Here is a 12,975-nt window from a genome sequence, read left to right on the forward strand (position 1 = left end):
CCCAATAGTAGTGTCATGGCCTGTCTAGTACTCCCTCTTCCCCCCACCTTCCTCTGTTGGACGCGACCAGCTGGATCCACTCACCTCATCATCACCTGCCTTCATAAACTCCTCCAGGATCATCAGCCGGTGCCAGTTCGTTGTTCCTCCTATGGTGCATAGTCTGGTCAGCTCAGCTCATGTTTTTGTCTCAAGTCTAGTAGACTCAAGCTCATGATTTTTCTCGCTCTGCCTCAGGACGTTGACTTTCTGGATCCTCACCTGGTCGCAGTCCTCCTACGCTGCAGTCACGCCGAACCCAGAAAACCTCCTGCCAGCCGCCTCGTCTCGCCTTGGTTCAAGCTTCGCCCACGCCTTCTCAAGAAGCCTCCAGCCAGTGCCTCGCCTCGTCGTGGTTCAAGCCTCGCTCCCACCGCTGTTTCCCCTCAAGGAGATTCCAGTTCAAGATCCCTCCAGCCTGCTCACGCTCACTCTTCCTGGAAGGAAGTTCTGTCAAGTTCTGGTTTAAATTAAACAATTGAATTCTTACCGTTGTGTCAGTCTCCTTCCGGGTTCCAGCATCTGGGTCATTTTTGAACTCGCGTTCGGATCATGACAAGTAGGTATTGTTTTTGTTATAATTTAATGGTATTTTTTTTGTTTTAATGCACGTAATTGTAGATCATTTTGAGTACAGAGACAAAACCTAATGTAATGACTGGAAATGACTCGTTTTAGAACAAAATGTGAACAAAATGAGAATACGATCTTAGCACTGGTTGGTCCATCTTAATAAATCAGCATGAAATCTCAAATTAGCGCTTACTTTTAAAACATAAGTCTACATTTTTGTTATCAAGAATTCCTGATCTTTAAAATAACAACCAACATTTTATTAAGTGGAGTGATTTGAGTTTTTGGAGTCTTAAATTAAGTTTTTCAGTTGTCAAGACTGAAGCAAAAGGATTTTGACTTGTTTTGATAATTTCCTTCATTTTAGCTCAGTATGAGACAAAACATTTTCAAATGTGCTGATTTTGAGAAAAGCTTGGAAAGGATCTTGAATGTCCAAAAACAAGGATTTTGAATCTTTGTAAGTATCAAATATTTGGCTGTGTGTACCTCCAGATTTCCTCATTTAGATTTGTTTGGTACCCCTTGCTGAGATGCCATCTTCAGGGCAACACTGAAACTTCGTAAAACGGGTCAGTTCATAAAGACTTTTATAGACTCTCTTTACTGCTCTGTTTACACCAGAGTCAGTTCAGACTCCTCAATGCTAATTTAGCCTCTGTTTACCCCTGCTGCAAAGTTTTACTGCCCTGGTGGTGGACTCATTGAGCGAAAACAATCACACAAATCTGAAAACAAATAGTATTACCAACATTACACTGCACGTTTCTTTCTTTGGAAAACCGTGAAATAAAAGGAGAGCAAAAAAAAGTCACAAATTCAGTTCCATGACCTCCCACGTTGTGTTCGCCTTTGCGCCGTTCTGTACAATCCACAGAAGATTACGCACCAAAAACAACCGTCATCGGCACACAGAACGTACATTCTTTATCATTAATGAGCATCTCAGTGGCCCCCTTTTTGGGAGGAAGTTTTGTCCTTTCAAAGCTGCCGTCCTGGACCCACTTTTTTTTTTGGGGGGGGGGGCTCTCCTCAACCGTCAATCAGTGATCCTGATTGAGCTTGGATGGCAGGCAGTCAGTCACCAGCAATGAAAGTGAGGCCTTAGTCCCCCTCTTTGATGCCCCCCAAATGTCCCCAGGTTTGCTCCTCACCATCTAGTCGGCCCCTTTAGCCTCCGTCTCATGAAGCTTCCACCTGCGGCAGTCTTATCTGTGTTCAGTCTGTCCAAATGAGGCTTTGTAAAGACATCAACCCTGCTTCATTTCAAGAGAACTCCGATTTAGATATTTGGATGTAACAGGCCTCTGCATTTGCCCTTTGAGTGGCTGATGAATAAACATGAGAGGAGCTAGGGCGGGAACTTCATGGCTGTAGCATGACAAGGGGCTATGTTTGTGCGTGTGTGTATAGGGGACTATTGAGGGCAATGGGGAGCTTTTCTTCCCAGCAAGGCTGCATCTCGTTTAATTGGAGCACTTGTGGCACCATTACCTCCTTTACTCAAACACGTTACTGATGACAAAAGAAAACAGCACTAAGCCTGCCATTGTTGGCTGTGAGGCTGGATGAGGAGATGGATTCCTCACTGCTACTCATGTGTGGGAATCGGCCACGCTCCCACCATGAGCCGCCGCTGCCACTGCTGTTGCTCACCGATTTGAGGAGCATGTGACAGAAACCTAGAAAATCCTGCCTCCTTCCCACCTGAACCTTTCACACAGAAAGAAATCAGCAAGGAATCCATTTTGACATAGAGTTTGATGACACAAAATTGAGTCAACATCTCAAGGAATAACGCGTTTATTTTTTAAAGTAAAAAAATAAATCAATAAATTATTAAACGTCAAGAGTGTTCACCAGTGAATGGGATGGGCTCCAGCATCCCCATGACCCTGAAAGGGATTAGGCAGGTTTGGATAATAGATGGATGAAAAATAAGTAATTTTGTTTTAAGCAACAAAGGAATCCAAAACTTCTGGAGGTCTATATTTACATTTGCATTTAAGATTGTCCTGAACTCTGTTTAAATAGGATTATATCGAAGGAGAATGAAGGATTTTTGATGACACTACACGAAAATAAAATAGACCAAAGGCAAAAACAAAAAAAAAACAAAAAAAACAAAAACCTGACCCTTACATCATGTGACAAAATAACTTGAACAAAGAATCATTTCCTCCAACGACTATTGTTTACTAAGTTATACAAAAAATGCCACTTCCCCCCCCCCCCCCCCCATTTGTGTAACATTACACACTTTAGGAACAAAAATGCAAAATGGAGGATTTAGTCTTTGAGTGGTGAAAAAACCTCTCAACTCACCTGGTGCAACAAGTATGTCAGTAAAAATGCTAAATTAAGATTTATTTCTATAAAAATTACTTAGTTAGGACATTACATATTATGTAGTTTCTTCTGTTTATTCGTAATTATTTCTTCATCCAAAAATGGCAAGATTCAAAACAATGTGGCAAAGATTATAATGATTATGAACATACAGGCTTTTGACAAAGACATTGTTTTTTATTCTTGTAACTTCTTAATTTCTTCTTCCTACTGAGAATTTTTTTTTAAATCCACGACTTGGATCCCCATCTGGCATTCATCATAGTCCATTAATTATTAGTTCTGAACAAATCAAATGCAAAACAATAAAAACACAAATATACATTTAACATCAGAAATATTAAGTGTAAGTAAAAAGAAGCCACTGCATATAAATTGTCCTAAAACTATCAAAGTGATGTTAAAAAAGCTTAAACGGAGGAGTGGAGGTAAAATATCAAATTGCTGATAACATAACATGGTTGACAAAACAATTATTACCGCTGGTATATGTTTAAAATACATGATCAATAACAAGATCAAACAACTTTTACTGTAAAAAGAAAGAACAAAAGGCATGAAGAATGGCAGGGAGTGACAGTTGTGCCGTGACTGCCTCAGGTTTTTCACTTTTGTCCAGCAGAAGAGTAAGACGTGTGCAACTGACGCAGATGTTCATCACGCTCGAGGCCTGGTATCTGACTCCATGGTGAAATTTGACTCCGCCCTGAAAAAAATGTACAAATAAAAAACTGTATGCACAAAAATAATCGTTTTAGTTAACCACTGTCTGCATTTACTGCTTCTATCTTGTCCATTTTACTAATAGTAAAACTGAAAATTACTACAGTTCAATCTGACTGGGTTCTCCTTCCAACAGTATAATTTATATTGTGACTGTAAATATGACAGCTGTTAAATATTTCCAAGGGCTTTAGACTCATGGGTGTGTTTTGTAAAAACACCTATTAATAAACAACACGGTGCAGCTTTACTTAGTATCACAGGACGCAGGTTTGCGTCACCAACTGATAAATCTTGCCTCCCAGCCTCTGTAACAATGTGGGCTTGAGTCAACAACTCCCTACTGAGAAAGGACATCACCAAAGAGCTGCTGCACCCTCAACAAACCGCATGCCGTCTCTTTATAACCTTGGCTCTGCTGCCTCTAAGAGGACACTGAATGCATCGCATCCTCTGTCTACACGCAGAAAAACTGCTGCTGTGATATTTCCTCAGTGGGAGAAATCATATCTGTTGACCCATAAACAAGACAGACACGCACACGTCTTTATTCCGCATGTGGTTGTTGTACTGCATGACGGCTGGAATGCTCTCCTCCTCCTCCGGCACCTGAGGACAAAACGTGAGGAATCAGCTTTTAACAAAGCTGTGCTTTCATGATCCCTTATTTCCTACAACAGATGTCGAATTGCACGATGTCTTGTGCAATGCATGGATAAATAAAGGAAAACAGTTGCAAATGTTTCTGACCTTTTGTTCATGGAATCAGCTTTTCACAAATAATAATATTAAAAAAGACCTCCAGTGCTTTCTTAAAGTTCTTTACCAGTGATAGCTACTAAAAACTTATTAGGAAAAGATCTGCACTTTTTGCATTTAGTTTAGATTTAAAAATGTATTGATATATTGGAGAATGATCCAAACAGCAAAAACATTCTTGAAAAATTCAAATCTGCCTCTTACCTCCCAGTAGGACTCATCATCGAAGCAGTTGTCATCAGCTGGATCTCCCCATATTGGTAATCTTAGGATGGCGCCTTAGAACAACATAAGGGAAATGATTATCCAAAACACAAATATCGGTTGTGCAAAATGGTGTGTTTTTGTTGTAAACTAGGTGAGTAAAAGTGACACTTCTTACCCACAAGAATGCCTCCTCCTATGCCAAAGCAGAGAGCCACACAGAGGGCTCCTGCCTGGTGACCGCCTTGCTGCGCGGGAGGAAACTTAAACAGTTTTATCCTTTTGGAACAAATAATAGTTTTAAATTGGGGTCTTTAAGGCGTGATAACATACAACTTAAGATGAGGTTAATCTTTGCGAAGGTTCACCCATCGTTTTTAGTAAAACTCACCCCTCTGTACCATAAACAGACTCTGAGGCAGCAGCAGCGGTGATGGCTCCAACAATACCCCCAATGACACCAGGCATGGCATGGAGGTTGTGGATTCCACATGTGTCCTGGATTTTCAGGTACTTTTCCAAGAAGGGCTGAAAGACAGGCACATGTTTTAATGAAGTGTTAACAAAAATTCCACAAAGGATTAGAACTTACTATGAAAGTAGTTAAAACTCGTACCGTGATGTAGATGTATCCAAGTGTGGACAAAATTCCACAGCAGAACCCAACAATCAGGGATCCATAAGGCATCAGCATGAACTCTGCTGCAGTTCCTACAGCAACACCTCCAGCGAGGGTGGCGTTCTGGATGTGGACCTGAGCAAAGAAATCATGAAAGGCATGTCAGGAAAAGTAAAAGATTAGGTAGATAATTTGGGTTCTAAAGTTTGGGTTAAAAAATGTGATGTACTTAATTTTTTCAATCATATTGATTAGATGTCATCGAGTTTTGAAAATTGCCAAATTTGAGTTTCAAAAGCAATGTCGTTCATTTTGTCTTGCTTCTTTCTTCCACAATAAATTAAATTATTGATGTTATTTCTAATTAACAAATTAACAAGTTTTTCTTGTAAATTCAGAATCATGTCCGTATAGTTTAAAGGAACAGTTTCTGTTTCTCACCATGTCCAGCTTTCCATGTTTTTGATAGACACTTGAAACAGCCACAGCAGTAAGGACGGTTGAAGCCAGCGACAGGTAGGTGTTGATGGCAGCTCTGTGCTGCCCGTCTCCATGCTCAGTAATTGCTGAGTTAAAGCTGGGCCAAAACATCCACAGGAACAGAGTGCCTGTGAATGAGAGACAGAGTTCAAATATCTGGTTTTGAAGCATAAAAAAATCTTTGCAGAAGTCAAACAGTTGTTGCAAGCAACTGGATTTACCGATCATAGCAAAGACATCGGAGTGATAGACTGAGCCCTGCAAGCGGCTGCTCTGGTCCAGGTTTGGGCGATAGAGCATCCACGATATGGCGAGACCATAGTAGGCTCCAAATGTGTGGATCACCATGGAGCCTCCAGCATCCTTTGCCTTTAAATGCAAAACATTAGCCATTTAGCTTATTCTGTAAATAAGTGTAACAGTGACATAAAGCAAATCGGATGTTATTTAATACAAGAAAAATATTTGCATTACTTACATATATGAGATTTAAGATAATGTATTCCTCAACAGCAAATAATGTGACCCCAAACAAAGTCAGGACCATCAGCTGGACTGGACTGACTTTACCCAGCAATGCTCCATAGGCAATCAAGCAGCCAGCCACACAAAAGTCTGCATTGATCATACTGTAAAGACAAATGAATCACAGACACCACAGGCTTAGTCAAACCTTTAAGAATTGTTTTATTGTCAAGAAACAGCGAGCCATTGTGACCCACAAAAAAACCCACAAAACGTCAAGCTCATTCAGATGCTTTTTCTGAATGAGACACACACCTCAAACTTCCTTTGATATGTACAGGACCAGCTGTTGTTTTGCGCAATCTCCCTTTCTCAGTATAGCAGAGCACCGTATTGAGTTTCAAACACAGACTCTAAACAAACCTGTTGCATAATATGTCTGGATGAGCTTTCACGCAATCTAGCAGTGAGACCAGGTTCTCCACCCAGACAAATGTTTCATCTCTGCTATCCTAGAGACACGCTCCGGATGATAATCCAAGAAAATAAAAACACATTTATAAAGTTAATTGTGAATTTTAAATGTGCTGTGACTTCATAGTTTAAAGATGAATTGCTGGTGTGGTTAATTTTACATCAGGACGCCTGTTTATGGCGATTATTTCTGGAAATTTAAGCCAAAAAAATGCAGAATGTACACAATTTCACTCTGAAAATGAAATGTTGTCAAGGGAAATGCAAATATTTGATCAGACTAATCAAAAAAGAGGCACACCTCAGGAAGTTGGAGGAAGTGGAATCAAACTTCCTATTTAAATTGAACAACAGATAGTAGAGCCTTTTGCCTTTTTTGCCTCTTTGACACTGTTTCAATATTATGAATTTATTAAAAAAGAGACATTTTCTTTACCTATAAACATTAATGCTTATCTTCCCATCATCTCCCAAGTGGTGAAACCAGCCCTGCATCAGCAACGCCCACTGGAGGCCGAAGGCAGCGATGAGGAAGTTGAAACCCACTCCACCAAAGCTGTACCGCTTCAGAAACGTCATCAGGAAACCAAATCCAACGAAGATCATTACATGAACATCCTGGAAACCTAGGGGGACATTGTTCCATGAATTTCCCTGCATTTATTTGCATTGGCTTTTCTAGTAAAGCCACAATTGAGGAAGGTTAACAGGCATGGATAGGACGTATCTCCCTGACAGGGCATATCTCTTTATGAATTTGATCTCAAGTCTTTTGTTGTTTGAAGCTCTTCACCTGCAGAACCAGCTCAGAACACGTGATTCAGGTACAAATAAAAGTCTTCCAGGTGAACTCTGTGTACGTGGAGAAATGCTCATGGAAAAATAAATAAGGGTAAAACAAAGGAGAACATGACAACATTAACATGAACAGATGCCAGAACTCATTTTCATCCCAATTAAAGATTTTTCACATGTTTGGGTAATCTTAAACGTTGACATTGAATTAATTTCCCATGTGTTCAAGAACATACAGTGCTCTAATTAGGAAATTGTGACAATTCAAAATATAGACAGATTAAATTCATAACCCACAAAAATACTTTAAGCATCTATATTAACCATCTCAGGGAATTGCTAAGGGATCCTCTTTAAGATGTCTTTAAGGTTTTAAATAGCAGAAATATTCATATTCAATCAGTTTAAAAAAGGGAAGCAACAGGATAAAACGAAAAAAAAAAATCATTGAATTAGATAAGCCACTTTTTTTTCCTGAGGGGCAACAAAAATAACAAGTTAATTCTGATTCTTTTGAAATGTCTTCAGAACTTTTTTCCACAAACAAAAATCAGGTGAAAGTCTGAGTATTCCATGTACACCTGAAAACTTGCCACTTTAAGAAGTGACACAATGTTTCATCACAGATAGAACAGTTTACCTTAACAACACGTTTGCACAATGCCGGCTGGCATGGGGGCACATTACATAGAAGGACGTTATGATGTAAAGACAACTCAAGGGCAAATTGTTTCGTTTTTATAGAGGAGGGTTACTAGAAGTTACATTTACTCAATTCCATTCAGGAAGGTAATTTAAGTTTTCATCAAGCAAATCATTTGTGTGGTTTCAGTATAATTTACTTAAGGAAAATTTGAATAGAATTTTGCCAATTATTTGTAGATTTTGTTTTGTCACAGCAACATTTTTGTTCTGATTTTTGCAAAAGGATTTCAAAACACCCACAATTTCACAATTATTTTTATTTTTGCTCAAGAATTTAAAAAATAAATCCATCTAAGTGGTATACTAACTGCAGGTCCACTTTGCTGAACTTTTCACAATACTTTTCACATTGCATCTGTGTGTAGCTGCAGCATCATATCAAACTTATTGCAATTATAGACATACTTTTACTACTATGTTGGTAATGTAACTGTAAAGTAACTTCTGCTTGAGTACAGATACAGTACAGATTCTGAAAGTTTTTTTCTGTTTCATCATTGTAAAAGTGGAGAAGGGTAGAGAGTATATCTGTTTTACCACAGACAATTCTGTTTTTTATTTTGTTTAAGTTTAGTTTGCATTTTTCTTTTCATTACTAGTCCCCAAGTACTGATATGGACGTCTTTTTAAACCCTTAAGTTTTGAAGCTTTTGAGTTTTTACATTTCGAGTTTATAAATTATGTTTTACTTGTATTTTAAGTCTGCTGTATGATTTATGTTTTGTTTATTGCATTGACATTTGGACCTTGAGTCTGTAATATAAATTCTATTCTATTCTATTCTATTCTATTCTATTCCAATGTCATCTCAGAATCTAAATGGTCACAGCAAATAGTCACCAATACTCAGTCTGGTTCTGCTGGTGCTAAAAGTTTCTTCCTGATCTTTGATAGAGATGTTTTTTTCTTCTCCACTGTCACCTCATGCTCGCTTGGTTCAGAAAATGCACTGCAAACACTCCCATCTTTTGGTTTTTATAAAGGCCATTAGCAAACACAGGTCAGTTGTTTCGGCTTTGGAGAAAGCTGAATACCTAAACCACAAATGTCAGCAGGAGGATCTGATCTCACTGCTCCTCTGAATCCAATTCAATTCCAAAAGAACTCAGTTCTGCTGTTGTAACTTTTCCCATCACATTTCAAGGGTGTCAGGCTGTTTTGTCAACATTTCAAACTATTTTTTGGTCTTTACCTCTGAGTGCTTCAAAGCAAACTTTGAGCCTACAAAACATGAGATGGTTTAGTAACAACCCGAGACTGACACCATTTTATGTGGGGCACATTCCCACCACACCCTTAAACCAAACACTTAACAAAGACGGGTGATATTATAGGAAAAAATTATTTAGTAAAATGAATTATGTTGAGGGTAATCTAGGGAACAACTTGGTAGCCATTTGTTGGACTTTTGTGAACAAAAGTCAACATCAAAGCTTTTTAGAACGAATGTCAAACTGTGATTTTTTAATTATGAAAAAAAAAAGATTAAACAAATTTTATTCTGCAAATTAATCAAGGTTTAAAAGGAATTTTAAAAATCCTTACTTTAAAATACATATACTTATTTAGAGGAAAAGAAAGTCACTTACTTGGATATCTGAAGTAGAAGTCGTTTTCTATTTTACTCATATTTTTTGGGTTTGTCTCTATCCAATGTGCGTCTGATTCTTTATCATACCGAACAAAAATTCCAAACAGGATGATCATGGATATTTGCCACACGATGCAAACTGCTGGAAGACTGACACGAATGTTTGTATTTTTCTCTCTGTCACACATCGCCCTGAAGCTTTGAGCAGCACCCATCGTCGATGCTTCGCTGATCCCTTCAGAAATGTCAAAGAGTCTGAGTCTGCAAGGAGAGCAAAGGTGCCCAGCTGAGCTGTGCTCTCTGCAAATGCTGCAAAGGCCAGAGCATCCTCACGCTCAAGTTCAAGGGAGTCTACCTTCATGACACGCCCACATCCACTCCCACCAGCCTGCCTCCAGAATGTATTGTACTCTTTCAATGACTTTGCTATTTATGTTTGTCCATATCCAGTTTCAATACTAAAGCAAAACCTAAGGATGTCATCAAATACAGTTTTAACATGATTACAAAATTTATTCTGGGACATTTTCATGCAAAAGTGTGTTAATTTTTTTTAATTTATTTTTGCTGCAGATTTTAGGTAATTTTAAAAACAGTTCACCTCTCCCTATTTTGTTTTTTTCTTCATGTCAGTCAAAGTCAAGAACAAAAGCTGGTGACATTTCACTGAACCTGCATTGAAGCATTAACTGTAAATAATTGTGCCCGTGCTGGCTTCATCAGAAAAGAGGCGGCTTTATTTTGTTAACCATGGATCAAGAGTCCAAGATGTCTGGCAGGAGCCGCTCTCCGCCGTCATTGGGTGAAATGAGCTTTACCGTCTGGATAAATCGCAATGTCATCAAGCAGCTGTACACGAAACTGAAGAAAATCCACACATTTTTACATTTTAGTGGTTGATGGTCATAAGCAAAATAAACCTGGTTTTGTCACCTTGACGCCTTTTGATGCAAATATGCATCAAACCAACGGGGTTAAGAATCCCATACAAGGTCATTCAAACATTTCATAGATGTTAAACTTACAAAGAATATTCTCTCACATTGGTAGATTTTTGAACTTTAGCCTGGATTTAGAACACTTACTGATGTCTTCAGGTTACAAAGAAAGAAAATCTACAATATCACAAAAACCTGGGAAGAGTTATCACCTATCAACACTAAAAGTAATGTACACGTGTGTCTTAATCCAGACTGGATTTTTGAATTTTGATATTAACTATATAATGGGATTTTATTGCCGTAAATTCTGTTTTTTGCCATGCTTGGTTTGATTTTTTAAACACTTTCATCTGGATTTGCTCTGTCGAGCACCTCTGTTTGAAAGGTAACATATAAATAAGTTGAGCTGATGTAATTTTCCAAGTAGGGGCAATGTACTTGTCAGTTTACAAGACATAACGCAACGGAAGAGTGTAAAAGTGTTGGGTAATGGCCCATATTTCATGCCCTATATTTAAATGTCATTCAAGGAAAGTCAAATGAACTTGATAGAGAACAGCGCCCACAGAACACCAGGTGCTTTACTTTACAGCTTTCTGTTGAAACGTAATGATTAATTTGCCAGGCTGCAATAAACAAGTGCAAAGAAATTCACTAAATGATAGCTTAAAACTAAATATTGTGCAGAATGTTGTAATGAAAGTAGAAAGAAACTGTTGTGTCTGTGTTTGTAAAAAGAAATGAAAAACATCTTAAAGCAGAAGAGAAGAAAGGCAAATAAATTGGTGAGTTATTAATGATAAAACATGTTTTACTGTATTTGAGTATTTTTAGGGAATTCACAGCAGCTATAAGTTATTTGGAGCAGTTCTGGAAAATAGATAAGACAGCCGAACGGCCTTTTAACAAAATCTAGACAGATGAATTAGATATATTGTAAATGTGAAAAATAAAAAACAAAAAACCAGTATAGAAAGACTTTAAGAGGAAAAACTTGTGCATCTGTTCTAGTGGACTAAATTAGCTTTTTTAAATGCGGTAAAGTCGTAATAAATTACGAGGGACAAGTGAGCAGCTGGACATAAAGATAAACTCAACACTGTGAAGCTCAGCTTAATGCTGCTGCCTTGGTGAGGTCATTCTGGCAGATGATGTGCTCCTCTGGGATAAAAAATTGTGTTGACAACAATGAAGCATGTTAAGTGATCTATGCTGTACTGAAAACAACCCTTATACGACATTTTACTTAAAAGAAATTGAAGATACAATGCCAAATTATGAAAAAAAAGACACTTCTACCAGGAAGAAGCTCTTTAGTGTTGACTTATTTAAATATGAATGTTTAAAAATCCGTAATACAGTCCTTACATTTGATCTGTAGTTTACAGTGACTGGTTTTGCTGAAAAAAGAGATACGTCTTGAGAAAAAGGGGAAGATTTAGTGTATTGTTGGAAGAATAAACAAGGCATTAAGGTATGTTATGGCATCATAGGAAAACATTACTCAGTATAAACTCATCACTTCTCCTGCATTAAAACGGTTCAAGACATTTTGCACCGGAGTTGACTGAGACAAGAACATAATTTCTCTGAAGTAAAACAAAACACAACAACCTGTTCGTTGTGTATTCTCGTCTCTATAAGTGAGTCTTCTTCTACAAAGATGTTGTGGCTAAACATAAATAAATAAATAAAAAAACTCTGATGGAAATGGTCACTGGACACTCGTTTCTTTTCGGTACAAGCAGAACTTGATGTTTAAAAGCTTTCAAAAGACACCAAACTTAAAAACAAAACAAAGTACATTTAAAAATAAAATAAAAATATGAAATGAGATTGTCTTTACATGTTTTGCAATGATACCAAAGAAAGTAGTACTTTTGCTGCGATATATATCCTGGTTTTTGAGCAGGTTGTTCAGTGAGCATGAGGCACAATTTCTTTCTGCCAAAAGGAATCTTTGAAAATGTTTTACTTTGGATAACTGGTGAAAATTAAGTCACACAGGCTCCAATAAGTAATGCAGGTCTGTCTCTGCAGAAACTAAGCTGATCACTAAAAGGAGTAAAGACCAAATATTTAATTCAGATGAAACTTTATTTTCTTTTTATATTTGTATTATTGAATGCTGCTCTTTCATTTTTGTTCTTATTTGATCAATTTTTAAGGACAAAACTTTGTTTTAACCTGTTCTTGTGACATTTTCTGATGATTGAGGACATATTTTTCTTTAAATTAAGCTCTAAATTGCATTTCTA

General features: G+C 37.7%; 1 protein-coding gene across 1 annotated transcript; it reads right to left on the reverse strand.

The window, feature by feature from the left end:
* Positions 1-3,014: 3,014 nt before the first annotated feature.
* On the reverse strand, positions 3,015-10,106 carry rhcg (Rh family C glycoprotein). The gene is made up of 11 exons (XM_004069721.3): positions 9,775-10,106; positions 7,122-7,311; positions 6,225-6,375; positions 5,968-6,115; positions 5,708-5,874; positions 5,264-5,401; positions 5,039-5,175; positions 4,826-4,926; positions 4,648-4,721; positions 4,226-4,293; positions 3,015-3,667 (listed from the first exon to the last, which is right to left on the reverse strand). The coding sequence occupies exons 1-11, from the start codon at positions 9,989-9,991 to the stop codon at positions 3,619-3,621; spliced, it is 1,440 nt and encodes a 479-aa protein (XP_004069769.1). The 5' UTR covers positions 9,992-10,106; the 3' UTR covers positions 3,015-3,618.
* Between the last annotated feature and the right edge of the window lie 2,869 nt (positions 10,107-12,975).

This window comes from Oryzias latipes, chromosome 6 (genome assembly GCF_002234675.1).
Source record: "Oryzias latipes chromosome 6, ASM223467v1".
Classification (NCBI taxonomy): Eukaryota; Metazoa; Chordata; class Actinopteri; order Beloniformes; family Adrianichthyidae; genus Oryzias; species Oryzias latipes.

Excerpts from the sequence above, each read along its gene's own strand:
- rhcg (XM_004069721.3), bottom strand. The coding sequence starts at position 9,991 with ATGGGTGCTGCTCAAAGCTTCAGGGCGATGTGTGACAGAGAGAAAAAT. Across the intron at positions 5,875-5,967 it reads CGATGTCTTTGCTATGATCG|GCACTCTGTTCCTGTGGATG; the intron begins GTAAATCCAGTT and ends TCTCATTCACAG. Across the intron at positions 4,927-5,038 it reads TCTGTTTATGGTACAGAGGG|GATAAAACTGTTTAAGTTTC; the intron begins GTGAGTTTTACT and ends TTGTTCCAAAAG.